This window comes from Dendrobium catenatum, unplaced genomic scaffold (genome assembly GCF_001605985.2).
Source record: "Dendrobium catenatum unplaced genomic scaffold, ASM160598v2 fragScaff_scaffold_1088, whole genome shotgun sequence".
Lineage (NCBI taxonomy): Eukaryota > Viridiplantae > Streptophyta > Magnoliopsida > Asparagales > Orchidaceae > Dendrobium > Dendrobium catenatum.
This window is the reverse complement of record NW_021319550.1, coordinates 556,995-578,531: the sequence shown is the minus strand read 5'-3', so window position 1 is coordinate 578,531 and position 21,537 is coordinate 556,995. Positions and strand designations below refer to the sequence as shown.

At 39.3% G+C, this 21,537-nt stretch overlaps 4 protein-coding genes across 6 annotated transcripts; 2 read left to right on the top strand and 2 right to left on the bottom strand.

The window, feature by feature from the left end:
* Nucleotides 1-1,031: 1,031 nt before the first annotated feature.
* LOC110092264 (7-deoxyloganetin glucosyltransferase-like) lies at nt 1,032-2,808 on the top strand. 2 transcript variants are annotated; one of them, XM_028698447.1, is made up of 2 exons: nt 1,032-2,167; nt 2,256-2,808. In XM_028698447.1, exons 1-2 carry the CDS (start codon nt 1,106-1,108, stop codon nt 2,694-2,696), a joined length of 1,503 nt encoding a protein of 500 aa, XP_028554280.1. In that variant the 5' UTR covers nt 1,032-1,105; the 3' UTR covers nt 2,697-2,808. The 2 variants fall into 2 exon arrangements, with proteins under 2 accessions (XP_028554280.1, XP_020672405.1); XM_020816746.2 differs by having other exon boundaries at nt 1,032-2,185.
* A 4,045-nt stretch (nt 2,809-6,853) lies between these two features.
* LOC110092265 (7-deoxyloganetin glucosyltransferase-like) lies at nt 6,854-9,202 on the top strand. Of its 2 annotated transcripts, XM_028698446.1 has the most exons (3): nt 6,854-7,939; nt 8,010-8,384; nt 9,063-9,202. In XM_028698446.1, the coding sequence occupies exons 1-3, from the start codon at nt 6,860-6,862 to the stop codon at nt 9,102-9,104; spliced, it is 1,497 nt and encodes a 498-aa protein (XP_028554279.1). In that variant the 5' UTR covers nt 6,854-6,859; the 3' UTR covers nt 9,105-9,202. The 2 variants fall into 2 exon arrangements, with proteins under 2 accessions (XP_028554279.1, XP_020672407.1); XM_020816748.2 differs by lacking the exon at nt 9,063-9,202 and having other exon boundaries at nt 8,010-8,629.
* LOC110092267 (7-deoxyloganetin glucosyltransferase-like) lies at nt 8,937-10,929 on the bottom strand. Its single transcript, XM_020816751.2, has 2 exons — nt 10,205-10,929; nt 8,937-10,022 (listed from the first exon to the last, which is right to left on the bottom strand). Exons 1-2 carry the CDS (start codon nt 10,716-10,718, stop codon nt 9,067-9,069), a joined length of 1,470 nt encoding a protein of 489 aa, XP_020672410.1. The 5' UTR covers nt 10,719-10,929; the 3' UTR covers nt 8,937-9,066.
* A 7,795-nt stretch (nt 10,930-18,724) lies between these two features.
* On the bottom strand, nt 18,725-21,537 carry LOC110092268 (7-deoxyloganetin glucosyltransferase-like). The gene is made up of 2 exons (XM_020816753.2): nt 20,626-21,537; nt 18,725-19,702 (listed from the first exon to the last, which is right to left on the bottom strand). The coding sequence occupies exons 1-2, from the start codon at nt 21,146-21,148 to the stop codon at nt 18,762-18,764; spliced, it is 1,464 nt and encodes a 487-aa protein (XP_020672412.1). The 5' UTR covers nt 21,149-21,537; the 3' UTR covers nt 18,725-18,761.

Below are 21,537 nucleotides of genomic sequence, written 5' to 3'. Positions count from 1 at the left end.
GGGCAAATTATTGGGTCAGGTGACCGGAGGCGAAAAATAAGTTCGGACATCCAATAAAAATTTGCCGCGTCACCTTGCGCTTTAGTTGCGCTTTACTTGCGCTTTACCTGCGCTTTAATTGCTCTTTTTGACTTGCGCTTTAGTTGTGCTTTACTTGCGCTTTAGTTGCATTTTACCTGCGCTTTACTTGCGTTTTACCTGCGCTAAATTTAAAATAATATTTTATTAATATCCGAATCTATCTCTGCGTACGATCACCTGACCCAATAATTTGCCCTCTTTGCGGCCATCTCCCTCTATCAATCTCTCTCAATTGTCATCCCCCCCGGCTGTCATCTCTCTCTCCATCTGTCTGCTTAGGTGTAATGCGGCGTATTTCATTCAATCAAATAATTTATTGTACTTTGGAATGCGCCATTGCTCCTACTTCAAGTTTTGTTAATGTTAATTAATGCTTATTCTACTAATTTTAATAATTATCATGCTCTTTTTTTTTTTAAATAATCCTTTAATTAAATTCTACCTCCCAATATAGAGTTTTTACTGATAGAAGAAGGAAAATTATATAAACAATATTAAAAAAATCACTCAAGTTATGTGGATCTAAATAACTAGTGATATATGTGCATAATAGATTACTTTCATGAGAATTTTTTTTGTCAAATTCATATTTAATATTCAAATAAATTTGATATATAATATATAGATATAAATTTCAAAAGTTTTTCAAAAATTGATTTTTTAATGACGCAACTTCTTAAATTATTTCATATGTTGTTCAATTAAAAATTTATGAAATATTTTCACTTTTTTTAATCACATATACAAATAAAAATATTTATAATCTTGAATCAAGATTAATAAATCAATTTAAATTTTAAAAAATCTAATTATCTTGAATCAAGAATATGTGGCTATAATAACGTTTTTTTTTTATATTTGGTTTCGAATAATCTTTTTATTATTTTTTAAAAATAAAATTTTAATATGAAAAAATTATATTATTTTTTTAATAATATAGTTAAGCTGGATCACGGAAAGGCTCACTACTATCAGACTGCGCAGGAGGAGAGGCCACAGCGGTGGGTCTGTTAACCTCAAGCCAATGGTTTCCTCGTCATCAGAAACGGTGAGAATACCCCATGCCGTCTTGCTATCTTTCCCTGCGCAAGGCCACCTCAATCCAATCCTCACCCTTGCCAAGATCCTTCACATCGTCGGCGGCTTCCGCATCACCATTGTGAACACGGAGTTCAACCACCGCCGCCTCCTCCGCTCCTCCTCATCGGCAGCCGCAGCAGCAAATAACGCGATCGATGGTTTCCACTTCACCGCCATCCCGGACGGCCTCCCTCCGAACCGCTTTGACGCCAACGCGACACAGGACATCCCCACCCTCTGCGCCTCCACACGCCGGCACTGCCCTGCCTTCTTCCGCCACCTCCTCTCCACCCTTTCTCCTCCGGCCACCTGCGTCATCGCCGATGGCTCCATGAGCTCCTCCGCCGCTGTAGCAATGGATCTTGGCATCCCCGCTTGGCTCTTCTACACCCACAGCAGCTGTGGCTTCTGGAGCTACTTGAACTTCGCGGAGCTAATGCGCAGAGGATATTCACCACTTAAAGATGAGAGCTTTTTAACTAACGGATACCTCGACACAAAGATTGAAGTGATTCCCGGAATGGAGGGAATCCGACTCCGGGATCTGCCGACTTTTATCCGCACTACCAACCCGGACGATCTGATGTTGCAGATCATGCTCAAGAGACCCGAGGAAGCGAGCTGCGGCGTCGGGATCATTCTTAACACCTTCGACGACCTCGAGCCTGACGTTCTCGCTGCTGTCCGGTTCAAGTTCGGCAACTTGTACAGCATCGGCCCATTGACTAAATTTAAAAACCTGGTTGCCACAGATTCAGAAGCAGCCATGATTGGGTCCAGTCTATGGAAGAACGATTCAGGGTGTTTTGATTGGCTCGACGAGCAAGAACCGGGGAAAGTTGTTTATGTCAATTTCGGAAGCATCACAGTATTGTCACCACAGCAGCTGGCGGAGTTCGCTTGGGGGTTAGCCGACAGCGGCTATCCTATCCTTTGGGCAATCAGACCGGACATGGTGAGCAGCGGCGGTGCGGCTGAGGCTTTGCCGGAGAATTTTGTTAAGCAGGTTGAGGAGAAGACGAAGGTAAAATCAGTTCTGAATTTCTACTAGCTAATATGGTGATTTTTTTTTATTGTGGCAAAACATCGAACAGGTGGTAGCGTGGTGCGACCAAGAGGCGGTTTTGGCCCACCCGGCGATTGGAGTCTTTCTGACGCATTGCGGGTGGAATTCGACGCTGGAGAGTTTGTGCAACGGGGTGCCGATGGTGTGCTGGCCCTTCTTTGCCGAGCAGCCAACGAACTGTCGATATATTTGCGAAGAGTGGGGGGTGGGATTGGAGATTGAAGGAGAGGTGAAGAGGGAGATGGTGGCGAAGTTGGTGAGGGAAGCCATGGAAGGAGAGAAGGGGATGGAGATGAAGAGAAGGGCTTTGGAGTGGAAGGAGAAAGCAAGGAGAGCGACTGAGCCTGGTGGTTCCTCGTATGCAAACGTTGAGAAACTTACGAGGGATTTGGTCCAGACGAAAGTAAGTGAAGCAGAGATCATTTCTGCCGGCTTTCATCACCAAATTAATGAAAAACTTGTTCAGTAATTTCGCTATATTTAGACTTCAAAACTCTTGTCACCCACCAATTGGTTTCATACAGGAGTTGTATGCGATCTTTCTAGCTTTTAAAGAATAAAAGTATTTCTTATTAGCTCAAGAGTTTGTGTTATTCAAATGGCCATCAATCTCTCTACTTTTTGTACTTCAGAAAAAACGTCATGATCATTAGGTATATTTTTTCAAAAATTCATATTTGTTCTCAAGCATAGAACAGGAAACTGCAACTTGATGGGGGCGCAATTAGGGCTTGTTTGGGTTGCTGCAATATTTTATAACGTTGAGTGTGAAGTTGCCATGAAAAAAATAACTCAATTATTCTGACTGCGAAAAGCAAATATCCACCTAGAAAATTTTAAAAAACAATAAGAAATGTTGGAGACATTCTATTTGACTATAAGTTTGCTGAAAAGCAGAATTTGGATTGTCTCAAATTTAATTTTGAAAGTTCCGAACTTAGATATACCTCAAGATTCGTATCCGCCCAAGATGATTTTTGGTGAAGTATATCACTTCAATTGAATAATCCATGTGTAATTGTTGGAATCTATGTTCTTTTTCTGATGTTATGTGTGGTGTCTTCAGATTTGAGATTTTGAAATAGATTTACGAGGGAAGTAATAAAATATAAGCGGAATTGTTGACTTCCTCTCTGCTCAAGCCAGAAAACTTCATCCTGAAGTACCTGCAAGTTGCTCTTCAAGATGTTGATTTATGTTATTTATTGTCACATTATATATTAATAACCATTGTTTAGTTTCTGCATAGTTTAGGACAAAATATCTGACCCTTGAATGGCTGAAAGCAATTCGGGTTTGTTCCTCGTTAGTTTATTGAATGTTTTGTCTACTTCCATTTACATTTTTAGACTAGGAGGAACCTTCATGTGAGGATAATTTTGATTGGTTTAGCCTACTTGAACTTTGCAATGGCTATGAAAGAGATGCTATTTTGGTCACATAAGTCGGCCTTCCGATGACCTGATTAGGAGAATAGATTTATTAGATTTGACATATGTTAAGAAGTGTAGCCGTAGACCTAAAAAGACTTTATTATAAAATATTAAAAATGACTTACTTTTATTAATTTAAATGTGAATTTGACTCTTAACAATACATAATGAAGAAAACTGATTCATGTAGCCGACCCCAGATAATGGATAAATGCTTGATCTGTTGTTATTGTTGAATTTTTTGACACTTCATACTTTGATGCAACTCTGTAGTTTAAACCCTATTTGGTTTATTAGATTAGAAAACATATTTTGGGAACCAACAAACTTTTGCAAGTACCATAGCTTAGTTAAAAATTATTAAAGGTTTGAAGTTCATTAATTTCATGATAATGAATTCGATTTCACGCATAAATTGAGTTTAAAGTAAATCATTACCTTTCAATTTATTTTTGGATGCTTGACCCATCTGTTTGCCTATTAGGTGTCTTGGATAATTATTGGCTCATATCACTTATCCTACTTAATGAAGATTCTCCATTAGCCATGATGTAGTTTGAACCATGTTAACTAAGCAATTCCACTAAGCTTGCCCATTGGTTGACCCAACCTAGCTCCATTGACCTACTTGACCCATTTGACCATTTGGGAGCAAGAAGGCTCATTATGACATATCAGCATTTGAACTCTCTTAGAATTGATCCTTAGTGTCTGTGTGAGTTTAGATCACGTCTTAATTTGGTCACTTAGTATCGAGCTCAAAATGACCCAAATTTGATCTAATTGACCTAATTAGGTGTAATTGGGTTTATTAAGCCCACAAACATGTAAGCTCCATTAGACTTGATTTTTATTTGCCAATGAAGTCTAAATCAAGCCTCACTTGTGTCACTTGATTCCTTGAGTCCACATGAACCCAAATTGATCCATTTGTATCCATCTATACAATAGAATTCTACTTACGCAGGAAAACACAATTTAAACCAAGGCTAGTTGACCATATATATACACTAGACCCTAAGGATGCCAAGTAGACTCAACAATGCCACTCTTTACACAAGTTGAACCCAAAAAGACTCAACCCAAATCAAATTGTGCCTTCTTTGGCTTGGGTCCTAATTGCACCCATAAATAATCATCTCCAACCCCATTATACTTAACAAGTCAAACCATTTTCATCACGTCATAAACTAGAATCTTCCTTTTATCTTTCATCAACAAAGATGACCAATAGCCTCTGTCATTTATCAATAATGCCGCTTTTTATATCACTTCATATGATCTTCAATTAAAATTTTATAAAATATTCTCACTTTTTAAATTCATACATACAAATAAAATATTTATAATATTGAATCAAGATTAATAAATCAATTCAAAATTTAAAAAATCTAATTATTTTACCTTTTTCTAGAGTTTCTTAGAATTTTTATTTAGAAATAAATTTTACTTATTCACATCTCTAAGTGTATGTGCATACAATCATAAAATGACAACTAGCGGATTATATCAATAACATTTTCGACAAATGACGATTGATAATCCTATTCATATTAAGTTGGACATGGTGCTTGTTAATGATCTCTAGCTTGATAAGTATCTTTTGTCCTTTTATGAGGTTGCTTCCCCTATTTGGTCTGAGCACTCTTCTTTTTTTGTGAATTTTAACACCTTTAGGCCTGTTAAGCATATGTTTATGTTTAAAAATTTTTGGCTTAAAACTCCTGATTTTTGAAATGTTCTTCTTTCTATGTTTTTTGTATGGCTTATCAAGGTGATCTTACTTCAATCTGATATAAAATAATAAATCAGCTTAAATAAGCTATTTAAGTCTAAAAATTGGGCCTCTTCTTACATTATTGTTGATAGAATTTTTTATCTCCTTTTGAAGCAAAAAGATTTTCTTTCTAATCTTAATGTCAATCTTCGTTCTTACTCTCTTAATAGCTATTTAAAATTTATGAATGATAATCTTGCCTTCCTTCTTCAATCCATGGCCTCTTGGATTATTCAAATGTCCAAGGCTAAGTTGCTTCATCAAGGTAAGGATTACTTGATTTTTTTTTTTTTTTTTTTTTGGCAGAATTAAGTTGAGACAAAATTATTACTGTATTAAAATCATCTCTACTAAATAGGGAGTGTTCTCATCTCCTCAATATTTAGTTAATTTATGATAAATCATTTTTATGGTTTACTCAATACCACTTCTCATTTATCTGAGGTTCATCCCTTTCTTCCCACTGGCTCTATCATTCCTTCCCATCTAGTCTCTTCTCGGGTTGCTCCTGTTACTGATGAGGAGATTAAGATGGTGGTTTTTTCTAACCCTAACTCATCTACTCCTAGCTCTGATGGTTTTACCTTTGAGTTTTACAAGAATTCCTGGTTAGTGATTGATAATCATGTGTGTAAGGTTATCATTTTTTTTTCACAAATACTTTCTTCCAAAAAAAAAAGTTAAAGCCTATGTTATTGCCCTGACCCTCAAGGGGGGCTCATGCTTCTCATATTAAGGACTATAAGCCTATCTCTTTATATGATACTTTTTATAAAATTATTGCTAAGATTTTAGCTCTAACACTTAAGACTATGATGCCCTTTATTATTCATGCTAATTAGTGTGGGTTCAGTCATGATAGGATTGCCATTGATAATATCATTCTAGTCTATGAAATTCTCTCTAAATTCTATACTTAGGGGAAGTCTATGTTTTTCTATGTTAAAATTGACATTTTTAAAACTTTTGATACGGCTTCCAGGTCCTAAGCCCGAATGAAAAGGTTGAGGGTTTTTTTAATTCAATAATCTATACCACCACATGAAAAAAAAATTAGCTCCGCCCTGACTTAGGCAACCTTCATTGATAATTTTTGTATAAAGTGTTTCGTTGCTTCTTGAGTTTGGTGGGCTTTTTTAGGTTGTTTTTTCAACTTTAGCTCTTTTTAGGTGTTTAATGCTATGTAATCTTTTATTTGTACTCCCATTTTGAATCTTTTTTGTATGTCCCTTCTTTGACAATGAAAAAAGGGTTTGGCTCAACAAATTTTTCAAAAAAATAAATTAAAATCTTATTTGACTTCTACCGTTCTCTTTAATAGAGTATTATGGATCACGGAAAGCCTCGCAGCTCACGCGCACACAGCAATTACTACGCAGGAAGAGAGGCCACAGCGGTGGGTCTGTTGTCAACCTCAAGCCAATGGTTTCCTCGTCATCAGAACCAGTGAAAACACCCCACGCCGTCTTGCTATCTTTCCCTGCACAAGGCCACCTCAATCCAATCCTCACCCTTGCCAAGATCCTCCACATCGTCGGCGGCTTCCGCATCACCATTGTGAACACGGAGTTCGACCACCGCCGCCTCCTCCGCTCCTCCTCATCGGCAGCCACAGCAGCAAATAACGCGATCGATGGTTTCCACCTCACCTCCATCCCCGACGGCCTCCCTCCGAACCCCGTCGACGACAACGCGACACAGGACATCCCCGCCCTCTGCACCTCCATACGCCAGAAGTGCCCTGCTTTCTTCCGCCACCTCCTCTCAACCCTTTCTCCTCCGGCTACCTGTGTCATCGCCGACGGCCTCATGAGCTCCTCCGCCGCTGTAGCAATGAAGCTCGGCATCCCCGCTTGGCTCTTCTACACCCACAGCAGCTGTGGCTTCTGGAGCTACATGAACTTTGCGGAGCTAGTGCGCAGAGGATATTTGCCGCTTAAAGATGAAACCTTTTTAACTAACGGATACCTCGACACAAAGATTGAAGTGATTACCGGAATGGAGGGAATCCGACTCCAGGATCTGCCGACATTTATCCGCACCACCAACCCGGACGATCTGATGTTACAGATCATGCTCAAGAGACCCGAGGACGCGAGCTGCGGCGTCGGGATCATCCTCAACACCTTCGACGCCCTCGAGCCTGACGTTCTCGCTGCTGTCCGGTACAAGTTCGGTAACTTGTACAGCATCGGTCCATTGACTAAATTTAAAAGCCTGTTTGTCACAGATTCAGAAGCAGCCACGATTGGGTCCAGTCTATGGAAGAACGATTCAGGGTGTTTGAATTGGCTCGACGGGCAAGAACAGGAGAAAGTAGTTTATGTCAATTTCGGAAGCATCACAGTATTGTCACCACAGCAGCTGGCGGAGTTCGCGTGGGGGTTAGCTGGCAGCGGCTATCCAATCCTTTGGGCAATAAGACCGGACATGGTGAGCAGCGGCGGTGCGGCTGAGGCTTTGCCGGAGAACTTTGTTAAGCAGGTTGAGGAGAGGACAAAGGTAAAATCAGTTCTGAACTTCTACTAGCTAATATGGTGAATTTTTTTTATTGTGGCAAAACATCGAACAGGTGGTAGCGTGGTGCGACCAAGAGGCGGTTTTGGCCCACCCGGCGATTGGAGTCTTTTTGACGCATTGCGGGTGGAATTCGACGCTGGAGAGTTTGTGCAACGGGGTGCCGATGGTGTGCTGGCCCTTCTTTGCCGAGCAGCCAACGAACTGTCGATATATTTGCGAAGAGTGGGGGGTGGGATTGGAGATTGAAGGAGAGGTGAAGAGGGAGATGGTGGCGAAGTTGGTGAGGGAAGCCATGGAAGGAGAGAAGGGGATGGAGATGAAGAGAAGGGCTTTGGAGTGGAAGGAGAAAGCAAGGAGAGCGACTGAGCCTGGTGGTTCCTCGTATGCAAACGTTGAGAAACTTACGAGGGATTTGGTCCAGACGAAAGTAAGTGAAGCAGAGATCATTTCTACCGGCTTTCATCACCAAACTAATGAAAAACTTGTTCAGTAATTTCGCTATATTTAGACTTCAAAACTCTTTTCACCCACCAATTGGTTTCATACAGGAGTTGTATGCCGTCGTTCTTGCCTTTAAAGAATAAGAGTATCTATTTCCCTTCTTTGTTGGAAAATTTTAATCTGTTATCAATAATAGCTCATTATCTCCAGCTGGGAAGATATTATCTTTAACTCTCTGTACTGTCGCCTGTTGTCCCTCTTCATATTGCATCATTCTCACGCTGAATTTTTGTCGCCGCCGATTTTGACCACCGGATTAGATTTCGATTTTTCCATAAACATTTGATATAAATAGCTAATTATTGAGTATTAGATTTCTCAATGATGGAGATAAAGAATTTAATTATTTATGCATCATGTTTGTCAAATATTCCTGGGGTGATTTACATATATACCACTTTATTTTATGCTATTTGCATATCTAATGTTTAAAATTTTACTATTACATTCCTATCATTCATATTAAATTTTTATATCAAATATATAACTAATATTTATTCTATCATTGGTACACATGTAAAATTAAAATTTTAAGTATTAGGTATGTATAAATAACATGAAATAAAGTGATATGTATGTAAATTCTCCTTTTTTTTATTGGCAGGTCCTCAATGAACCGCCTTGTTGCCAAGAAGAACCTCATTAATCATTTTTTCAAAGTTAACTAGCGAGGCTCCATCGGGGTCAGTAGCCTTGATTGCACTTTCCTTCCACTCCATCGCCTTCTTCCTTATCTTATTCCCCTTTTTCTCCCCTGTCATCATCTCCCTTATGAGCTCCTCCACGTCTTTTCTTTTCACATTGTTGTCAATCTCCATCCCCAGGCCCCATTCCACGCAGGTGTACTTGCAGTTGGTTTGTTGTTCTGCAAAAAATGGCCAGCAGATCATCGGCACGCCGAAGCTAATACTCTCAATAGTGGAGTTCCAGCCAGAATGCGTTAGAAAAACACCAACCGTTGGGTGCATGAGCACCTCCTCTTGCGTGCACCAACTAACCATCAATCCTCTCTCTTTGGTCTCCTCAATGAAATCTGGCGGCAACACAGAAGATTCTCCTTTGACAAGATCCGGTCGTATCACCCACAAGAAGTGGTACCCGCTATTAGCCAACCCCCATGCGAATTCCAAGAGTTGCTCATTGCTCATCACTGTAATGCTTCCAAAGTTAACGTACACGATTGAGCGAGGTTCACGATGACGGTCAAGCCAGTCGAGGCAGAAATCGTCCTTCTTCCATAGGCTTGTAGTGATGGTGGCGATGGGGCTTTCATTTGAGATTTTATTGCAGCTGAGAAGAGTGAGAGGGCCAATTGAGTAGATAGGAGGTAGTATTTTCTCCAGTGTCGTGATAGCCAATTGCTCAAGGTCTTCAAATGTGTTGAGGATAATGGCGGAGGCCTGGGAAGCTCGCGATGTCTCTTGGAGTGCAAAGTTTAACATGATATCATTGGCATCCACGGTACGAAGGAAGGTAGGGAAATCCTTGAGTCGCATGTCCTTCATAAGCCCCGGCAACCAATCCACCCTGGTGTTAAGGAACCCGTCGCTCATATTCCCAACATCTGTAACATTGAGAAAAAAACAATAAAATTAAATATTTCTAAAATATATAACAATTCAAGAAAACAAATTCAAGCAGAGTATTTTGACGGTCAAAGAAGATAGCGAGTACATGAAACAAGTAGGTGATGATTAAAATTTAGAGGAATCAAATCAACTGCTCGTCCTCATCCAAAATGGTTACCTTTGAGAGGAATAAGGCCACGGTCGATGAGGTGACGATAGTAGTTGTAAGCGAGGTAGCCGCAGGCGCTGGTTGTCCAGAAGAGAACCTCAGGAATGCCGAGCTCACGAGCAGCGTCGAGGGTGAAGGACATGGATCCATCGGCGACGATGCATGAGACTGGTGGTCGGTTTTTATTGTTTTCTTCATTGAGTTCTGCAAGGAGATGGCGAAGATGGGGGAGACAGTTCTTGGATGTGGAATCGCAAATAGCTGGAGCGTCCTGTGTGGCGTCTTCTTCGGAGAAAGGAAGACCGTCGGGGATGGTTCGGAACTGGAAGTCCGGAAGCCCCCTGATGGCCTCCTGGCCGGAGGAGAGGACCAAGCGGCGGTGATTGAACTCAGTGAGGACAAAGGTGATGTGGAAGCCGTAGGTGTGGAGAAGCTTGGCAACCTTAAGCATGGGGTTCATGTGCCCTTGGGCTGGAAAAGGGACACATACTGCGTGTGCTTTCTCTGATGAAGCGGAACCCATCGGCTCCGTCTCTCTCTCCGTGTGTCTCTCTTTCACGTCCTTCGCGTATTTATGAGAAGATGATGAAGGAGAGAGAGACTTTTTCAAAGCAAAGTCTCCTCTTCCTCCTCCAGTTTTCACAGTTTGATAGCTTTAATTTGGGGAAATTCATATAAAAACGTGCAGTTGACTACAACTTTTTAAAATTGATTTTACAATTGATACGCAATCAAAAACAGATTTGATCGAACAAGACTCTCAAGTTCAAAATAAGACCGTCGAATTTGAGCAAATATATAGCTAAATTGCACATCTAAAACGAGACCAATCGAACAACATCAAAGATGATTCCATCCAAACCCGAATAAGTCTAGATGGAAAATTTGAAGCATTATAGTAAACTAAACCACACTAATTAAAAGATCAAATAATTTTTAAAATTTACATACTCTTAAAAAAATTGAGTGTATCAATGAGATAAGCATAAAGAGTATAAGATTTCCTAATTTTATTATCAATAATGCATCTTAATGCAACATAAAGTTTATAATTGAGATATAGTGCATGTTTAAGAAAAATTGATTGTATTTAGAAGAAAAAAATTTATAAATTGGCCCTCAAAATCTATTTATATTATATTATATTAACATTATTCTCATTGTAAAAATATATATAGGAAAAATAGAACATGAAGAAACAGTGAAGAATAAAGAAGAAGCTCTTTGTGGTATTTCTCATTTCTATATTAAATGCACTGTAGAGTATATTTATGTTAATGCTGAATGGGTATGCATCAATCTGTTGGAGCAACACAAATAATGAACATTGTTGATTTAGGCTTCGTTTGGGATGATTTTTTTCCTGCTTCTTAAAGCGATTTTTTAGTATAAAAATTTTAACTTTTGTACTAGAAAGCTACTTTAAGAAGCAGGAAGAAAGCCGCCCAAACGAGCCTTAATCAGCTCTGCGGAAAATGACCGGTGCAGCGAGTGGCTCCTAGTCACATGGACTAGGCACAGTGCTACTAGTGGGTCTTTTAACAACCATCCTAGGTAGGTGACACCGTGAGCTTGTCACGAAGAAAGAAAAACTGCTGCTTAGGTAGGATCTTTTTGAATTCCTCAGCAATTTGACCTGGGTGTTGATATGATGAACAGTGATTGTATTGTATTGGATACAATCTATAATAAAATGATAATCCACTTCAATATATTTTGTCCGAACATGGAAGATAGGATTATGATTAGGGATGTCAATATTTGACACGATCCAAAAATTCGACTCGAATCCAACCCGAAATTTTCGGGTTATGATTAACCCGTTTTTAAAAGGGTCAAATTTGAGTTCCAAGATTCGACATGTTTGAAAAAAGGGTTGAGGTCTGGTCAACCTGCTAACCCGAAATTGACCCGGACTAACTTCGAAGCCTGCGTCGGACAGCTTTGCCCTTCAGTCGTTTGCGTTAAGTCTCGCATCAACTCTCGTCTCCTATCATCGTGTCATGTCATCTTAGCGATCTGTGTGTCATATGTTGTCTGCATGATGTCCACTATTAACGTGCCACCCTGAGCCAGAGGTTGCCGCTGATAGCTGAAGGATCGATAGCACCGTGTCGTCTTCATCACCGCCGTCGCCGCCATTTGCAGCCTCTGTGGTCACCTCCGCCGTCCTAAACCTGTGACCCGTGTTGGTGGGTCGTGTTAGGTTGACCGAAATCCGAAGCTAGTCAGGTTCGGGTCCAAAAAAAGTGATAGGTTTGCAAAAAATGGATTGAGCTTGGGTCGTGTCAACTTGTGTTGGGTCAGTTCCTGGTTGGACCCAAACCTGACCCGTGACCCTAATTTTTACAGCCCTAATTATGAGCAAGTGCTATTGCGAAAAAATTATCACATATACCAGAGTTGGTTGAGATACATTGAATTGTAGATCAATGTGTAAGTGGTGTTGTGAGACCTCGTTCCCTTACTGTTCCTCTCTGACTTGGATTTTCCTCCCAGGATCGTCCGGGACGATATTGAGATCGTCCAGGCCGATCTGTACTGTTCAAAATATCGTCCTGAAAATAGTTCTGGGAACCGTCCAGGACGATCGATTTTGGTCTGATCGTCCCAGGACAATCTGGCGATCGGCCGGGCCGATTAGCCTAATGATATAAGAAAATCAGCTCGTTTTGAGGAGAGAGAAAATCAGTTTTTAAAAATCAGATATTTTGAAGAGAGAGAAAGAGAGGAAAAATAAAGGAAAAGCTTGGTTTCGGAGGCCGCGGAGCGCTTTTTGTCCGACGCCGCTGTTGGAGAAAGTGTAGATCCCGTGGTAAGGACTCCGAATCCTATTTCTGTTTTCAGAGATATTGAGTTTTGACCGAGTTGTGCACTGTTTTGTGTTTTCGTAGTCGAATTTTGGACATGATTTTGATTTGACACAACTTTCACCGCACAACTTTTGGTATGTTATAGATATGACTATTGTACACTATTTGAGTATTTTCTGCGACGATTTTACCGGTCGGAATTGATTCTACGCGATTTTAATTGAATAGAAAAATATCAGGACGTGATTTGATTTGGATTCTATAGAACAATAGTCTTGTATTGATGTCGTGGATATTCTACTGTAATTTGGAGAAATTTGAAATTTGTGCTTTTTTGCAGGATTTTTGTGTAAATTTGACAGACTGCCGTTACTCTGCCCATGGTGATTTGATTGATTGACATGCATATTGATAGCATCGCCGTGCTTTGATTCAGTTATAGGTATTAGGTGACCTGCTGGGCTTTGTAAAGCTCATTATATGTGGTTGATATTTTCAGGTCAGGGCAAGGGAGCAGAAGATAGGAATTGATCCGGATCTTCAGGTTTTTTGTCTTTTGATGATTTTGATTCTTTTGTACTCAGGATAGATTTCAGTACTGGTGATTGTAGTGTAGTTCCTGAGTATTGTACATGACCTTTTGAGATATGAATCAATTTGTATATTGATGTTTTAAATTTTATAGATGTTTGATAGACTGTTTAATTGAAGATTTTAGATAGCTCTGGTAAATTGTTTGAGAAATAGATTGACATTCTTTCCAAGTTAGATCTTGGGGCGTGACAGGTGTATCCAAATGATATTTGTGGCAGCGGTGGCGAGAGCACTATATTCGACTTCAGTTGATGAACGTGAAACTGTTGGCAGCTTTTTAACACCCTAGGAAATGAGTGTATCCCAAAAAATTAGACAATAATCGATTGTAGACTTTCGGTCAATGGGATCACCAGCCCAATCAGAATCAGTGTAAACAATCAAAGTAGTTGAGGCAGAGTTGATAGGAAAACTGAAGAGTAAGGCTCCTTTGATTTATCGAAGCAAATGTTTAAGGGATTGTGAGTGGTGTAATAGTGGTTTATGCATGTATTGGCATAACTTATTTACTGCAAATGAAATATCAGACCTAGTGATGGTTAAAAACTACAATGAACTGAGCAAATTTATATATAATTATGGTTGCTCAAATAGAGAAAGAGAAGCTTCATCTGTTGATACTTTGAGGGTAAGAGGAGTAACAACTGGTTTACAATTATCAAAACCTGCTAGACGAAGGATGTCTGCTCCATATTTTGATTGATTTAGGTGTAGTCCAGTTGACGTAGACATGCCATGAATTCCCAAAAACTAAGAAAGATCCCCAAGAGTTCTTATTTGAAAGGTTTTTTTAAGATTATTGATAAGAGTAGTAGTAGCTTAAGCATTGTTGGAGGTCAACAAGATGTCATCAACATAGACGATAAAGTAAAGAAGAATTGAATTGTCATTGTAGACAAGTAAAGATGGATTGGCCTCACTGTGAGTAAACCAAGAATTTGCATATGTGATGTAAGTTTGGCAAATCACTTACGGGGCGACTATTTAAGAACATAAATGGCCTTGTGAAGCTGACAAACAAAGGTAGGATGTTGAGGATTTATAAATTCTAGCGAAAGTTGCATGTACACAGTTTCTTGCAAGTTACCATGCAAGAATGCATTGGAGACATCGAGTTGTGTAATGCGCCATTGACGATGGACGGGTGCAGTCTTAAATAGACGAATGGTCGATAACATGTCCGCTGGACTAAAAGTTTCGGTAAAATTAATTCCATAGTCTTGAGTATAACCTTGAGCTACCAATTGCGCTTTATATCTTGCAATTGAGCCATCTAAATGAAACTTGGTATGTAGATCTATTTACAACCTAACACATTTTGATCTGGAGGAGGTGGAACAAGACTCCAGGTACCCTGCGATTGAAGCGCTTGAAACTCACTAGACATAACATCGCACCCACACTTATGTTTACCTGTAGCAATATAACAAGTCGGGTAAGCAGCAAGAGAGATAGCATGTTATAGATTTAAAATTTGCTTTGGTTTTTGATATCATGTTTGTTTCCGAGTTACCATACATCAGAGACAACAAGTTAAAACGAAGACATAGTGTGTAGTAGAACTAGATAAAGTTAACCTATGACTTTTTGCAACTTAACAAGAATGACAAATACTAGTAGAAATTGAAATACATAGAGATGGTGCGAGCTAGGCGATGGTAGACAAACTAGCTTGATGTGGATGACCGAGACGACAATGCACATATTGGATGAAGATGAAGTGGAGATGTACGCTACTTCAGTAGGAATGGGATTTGAAGTAGTGGATGGTGGCACGGTGAGGAGGTAAATTCCATCATGGAGAGGACTCGAAAGGATCAAGCGATTTATCTTATGATCCTTAATATAATAGCAATGAGAACAAAAAAAACAGTGCAACTATTGTCAGCAGTTAAGCATTGATGAACGGAAAGAAGATTATGGGAAATGTGAGGTACATGAAGAAAATGAGATAGAGACAACTTACGACGGGGATAGGTAAAAGTTAGTGACCAGTTGTTGAAATTGGAATAGATTGTATGTTGCTGACTTGAATCTATTGTGAACCATGATATGGCCGCATTGAGTTGAGATTCTTTTAATCATTTGTAAGATGAGACGTTGCACTGGTGTCCAATATCCAATAAGTGGACAAAGACTGGGAGTATGTGGATTCGGCGACCAAGGCTGGGGAGGAGTTGTTGATATAATTAAGGTTGGTGCGGTGCCAACATTTAATGGCAGAGTGACCTAGTTTCTCGCAAATTTAACATTCTATTCGTGTAACAGGGGAGGGACCACCTCGGATAGGGGAAAAATTCTGTCGACCAAAAGGATGGAATTGAGAGGAAGTGCAACCTCGATCTATTGTGACGACCAAAGGATGGGCCACTACCACCTCAACTATGAAATGCAGTGAGGGCAACACCAGAAACTAATATCTATACATATTGAAGTTCGCGAGTTACCTCATTTACAATATTGATCTCTTCACTGCACAAGTAAACTGTTATGAGATATAACCATTTATAATCTATTTTTCACTCCCCACCCAATCTATGTTCATAAATCAATATCTAATTGTTGTGAGGAGTTTCCATCTATATAGATTCTTGATTGGATGTCTCATTTAATCGAATAAATTCATCCTATATGATATCAAAATTAGAAAAAACTTTAACAAACTAACTAGAAATGATAACATATTACATATATTAATGATATTAAAACTATTACACTTATATCCATTCAGTCCTAAGATCCAACTAGAAAGCATCACTCTTTCTTTTATGTATTCTAGCATGTAGCTCCTAAAGAAATAGTATATTACCTAACTTATATGTACGTGTGCGTGCAAACAGATATTCATTAACCTTGCATATGCTTGTAAATTATTAAATGAATTATGTTTGAACATTGTTCGAATGTCATTTGAATTAAATTTAGTTGTGGTGTCATTATATATATTATAATTGTTGCATCTTGGAATATTCACAGCGGTAGGGAAATATAAAGTTTAATATTTTAGCTTTGTATGAAGATCCAACACATAATCAGATAAGAGAGATTGTGCAATATTTATAAGGGACACCAAGATTTTTTCGTGGAAACCCCTGAAAAGAGGAAAAACTATGGGGCCTAGCCCACTTTGAATGAATCCACTAGTATTCGTAGTTGATTACAAATAAGACCCTTAATTGGAGGGAAGGCCTTGGCTTGATGTAACAAATATATATCATATAGAATGCATTACACTGTGAAAATTAGAAGAATCAATATTGATATGTTAATTTGGTTGACAGTATCATAGTCGGCGGGCAATGGAGGTCAGAAAGGCTATTTTATAATAATGGATGTCGGAAGGACCATTATTTGGTGGAATTCCAAGAATAATTGGAAGTCGTGTGAAAGTCTGATGTTAGCCGGCGACTGAGTGGAAGTCTGGCATTAGTTGGCTGTCGAGTGTAAGTCCAATATCAGTCGGTGGCCGGGCAAAAGTCTTCGTTAGTTGGTGGTCAGGCAGAAATCTGACGTAAGACGGTGGCCGGGCAAGAATTTGGAATCAGTTGGTGGTCGAGCAGGAATCTTGCGTTAGTTGGTGGTCGAGAAGAAATCCGGCGTCAGATGTTGGCTAGGCAAAAATCTGGCGTCCGTCGGTAGCCGAGCAGAAGTCCGACGACAATCGGTGGCCAGGATAAAATCTGGCAATGGTTGAGGAGGAGTTTGGTGGCAAGAGAACTCTCTTCCTTCTCTTCTTGCTTGGCCCCCCCTCTCATAAGAAATAAGAGGTCTATTTATATTTTTTTGAAAGTGATATGGCCAGTAAAAAGGAGAAAGATCAAGAGTAAATTGAGTGTGGTTTGAATGGAGAACCAATGTTGACCCTTGATCGTTGACCATTTACTAAACATTTGAATGTCTTAATGGTATCAGAAATTGGCGATCTTGAGCTTGTTGGATTCGTCTCGTCGAGCTGCTCGATTCAACTCTAAGTATGTCACATTTGGAAACTGTTTGGTAATCCAAATTATGATTTGAATCTTCAAAATGTGCTTCGGATATTTAACTTGGACTCATTTGGGCTCGGATTGAGTCGAATTTATTGTCGTTGGGTTCGTATTTTCTAGACGTTCAGTTTGACTGTAAGTTTGCTAAAATCGGAGTTCAAATGTTCCCGGATTTAATTTTTGAATTTTCCAACTTAATTTTGATTCGAGATTCATGCCCGATCAAGATAATTTTTTTTATGATATATCAATAATCAACATTAGTGACGTTTTAAAAGAAAATAATATTGATGAAATGGTACAGATCAAAGTCATGCGCATGATGCATTGTAACTTCTTTCGATTTTAAGGCGGTAGAGAAAGTCAAAACTTCGAAATGTCAAAAAGTAGAATAAAAAAAGGTTATGCATCCATCGTATACAGAAAGATATTTAAAAAAAAAAACTAAGAAGAAAATTCCAAATTTGATCTTCATCGAGAAAATTAGAAAGTCAAGAAGATCGGCAAAACTTAGCATAATGCTACAGAATCGATCTTTGTTGGAATAAAATCATCTGTTATTCTATCCTATCTGTACAAGTTTTATTTATCTTCTATTGTGAGGATATTATCTATAGCTCTCTATAATAAATTAAGTTTTGTGTTCTTTACTCTGGCCTATTCTTCCCCTTCATATTTCGCCTATTCATTAATCATTTGATAAAAATAGTTCATTAATGTGTACTAGAATTCTCGGCAATGGAGATAAAGAATTTAACGTTCTAGTTTTATATGAAGATCCAACACACATATAGAAAAAATCACAAATTTTAAGCATAAAATCTAGAAACACAAAAAATCATAGGATCTGACCTAATTTAAGTAATAACTAGCGCATATCATTAGTTCTAATTGGCTAGAGAATTAATATAGCTTAATAGATCTTGACTATGGATGATAAATGTTGGTCATGACGGAAGTCTTTGGATTGTGTGTTCTTCACTTATGTTAATATAACCCTTTTGAATTGTGATGTTGTTTTTCGGAGACTCATGAGAAGCAGCCTTGATGAATTTAAGTAACCAAAATTAGCATATTATATATATATATATATATATATATATATATATAAATTTTAAAAAGTGCTTAAAATCTTGCACTTCATTTTACTCCAATATTTTTTGGCTGGTCCTCCTAGTTGCGAAGAACCTCATTAATCATCCTTTCAAGGTTAATTTGCGAGGCTCCATCGGGATCAATAGCCTTGATTGCACTTTCCTTCCACTCCATCGCCTTATTCCTTATCTCCTTCCCCTTTTGCTCCCCTGTCATCATCTCCCTTATGAGCTCTTCCACCTCTTTCCTTTTGACATTGTTGTCAATCTCCAGCCCCACGCCCCATTCCACGCATGAATACCTACAGTTGGTCTGTTGTTCTGCAAAAAATGGCCAGCAGATCATCGGCACGCCGAAGCTAATACTCTCAATAGTGGAGTTCCAGCCAGAATGCGTCAGAAAAACACTGACTGTTGGGTGCATGAGCACCTCCTCTTGCGCACACCAACTAACCATCAATCCTCTCTCTTTGGTCTCCTCAATGAACTCCAGTGGCAAAACTGAAGATTCTCCTTTAACAAGATCTGGTCGTATCACCCACAAAAAGTGGTATCCGCTGTTAGCCAAACCCCACGCAAACTCCAAGAGCTGCTCATTGGTCATCACTGTAATGCTTCCAAAGTTAACATACACGATTGAGCAAGGATCATGATGACTGTTGAGCCACTCAAGGTAGAAATCATCCTTCTTCCATAGGCTTGCGGTGATGGTGGCGGTGGGACTTTCATTTGAGATTTCATTACGATTGAGGAGAGTGAGAGGGCCAATTGAATAGATAGGGGGCAGTATTTTCTCCAATGCTATTATAGCCGATTGTTCCAAGTCTTCAAATGTGTTGAGGATAATGGCAGAGGCCTGGGAAGCTTGCGACATCTCTTGGACTACAAAGTTTAGCATGATATCATTGGCATCCACAGTGCGAATGAAGGTGGGGAAATCCTTGAGACGCATGTCCTTCATAAGCCCCGGTATCCAATCCACCTTGGCATCAAGGAACCCATCGCTCACATTCCCAATGTCTGTATAAGTGAAGAAAAATAACAAAATTAGATATTTCTACAATTGATCGAAAATATAACAATTTAAGGGGGTCAAATTTGAGCACACTATTTAAAAATGCCAATAAAAAATCATAAGTCGTGAAGAGTAATTCTTAGAGAAATTAATTGTTTCTCAAGTGGAAGTACATCGAGCCAGAGTTTGAGCACCATCTTTTACTTGAACTTTCAACTTGGTTTGATTTGAAAGTGCGTTGAGCGGATAGATTAATTTAAAATATATTAAAGATTTAATTTTTTTAATATTTTAAATTAATTATATATTAAAAATTAAAATTCTTATAAAATTTTAAATATTCTAATTTAAAACTAAAAAATTGAATTGAACATTAAGTCAAGCTCTTAAGCAATCAAGGAGAACTCGAGTTTATAAATTTATTATGGCTGAATTTGAAAAAAAAAAAAAAACTTTTTAGCATTAATGAAATGCAGTAAAGTACAGCAGTATTTTTTGAGAAAATAAATTGTGATGTCAGTGCATCTTAATAATTGAATTTCTTAGAAATATCATGTTTATTTTGTACCTATTTTTTAGAGAATTCAAAAAAACTTTATTAATATTTTATATATCGTGTTATAGAAGGGAAAGGATAGATGAATAAAATATATCTTTGAAAGACTATCTAAGAAAAAAATAAATAAATAATAAAATTATTTCTCCTCTTCTCTCGCCACATCCTTCTTCTCCACACGGACAAATAAGCGATCAGCGATCTTCTCTCCGTGAAGCCGGGATCTCACGAGCTTCTCGCCATCTCGTTCTTACCCCCACTAGCTGAGTTCCTGGTCGCCTTTTGAGCTGGGCTGACTCGTTTACACGCCTCTATTAGATAAATACTCGGCTCAATACGAATCATTCACAGCCCTACTTCCAAAATGGTTACCTTTGAGAGGAATTAGGCCACGGTCGATAAGGTGGCGATAGTAGTTGTACGCGAGGTAGCCGCAGGCGCTGGTTGTCCAGAAGAGAACCTCAGGAATGCCGAGCTCACGAGCAACGTCCAGGGTGAAGGACATGGCTCCATCGGAGACGATGCAGGAGACAGGTGGTCGGCTGTTGTTGTTGATGCTTTCTTCATTGAGTTCTGCCAGGAGACGGCGAAAGTGTGGGAGACAGTTCATGGATGTGGAATCGCAGAGCGTTGGAATGTCCTGCGTAGCGTCTTCTTCGGAGAAAGGAAGGCCGTCGGGGATGGTTTGGAACTGGAAGTCGGAAAGCCCCTTCACGGCCTCCTGGCCGGAGGAGAGGACCAAGCGGCGGTGATTGAACTCGGTGAGGACAAAGGTGATGTGGAAGCCGTGGCTGTGGAGAAGCTTGGCAACCTTAAGCATGGGGTTCATATGCCCTTGGGCTGGAAACGGGACACATACTGCGTGTGCTTTCTCTATTAATGAAGCAGAACCCATCGCCTCCAGTCTCCAGATCTAGATCTCTCCCTCTCGCTCTCCCTCTCCGTGTGTCTCTCTTTCTCTCAAACGTACACATATAGAACATGGTCCGTCCTCTGCGTATTTATGAGAAGATGATGAAGGAGAGAGAGAGAGATATAGGGGGGTCATATAAAAAACGTGCCGGCTATTTCAGTTGACTTCAACTTATTTAAATTGTTCTTACAACTGATACGCAATCAAAAACAGATTTGGTCAAATAAGATTAGAGGTCTAAACGAATTGAGTTGAGTTTGAGTTAGAGAGTGTTTGAGTTCGACTCGCGGCTATGTAACGAGTTCATGGTGCCGCTCGGTTTTCCACCTCATTTTAATTTTCCCGCCCGATTGTGAAGGCTTTATGATAGA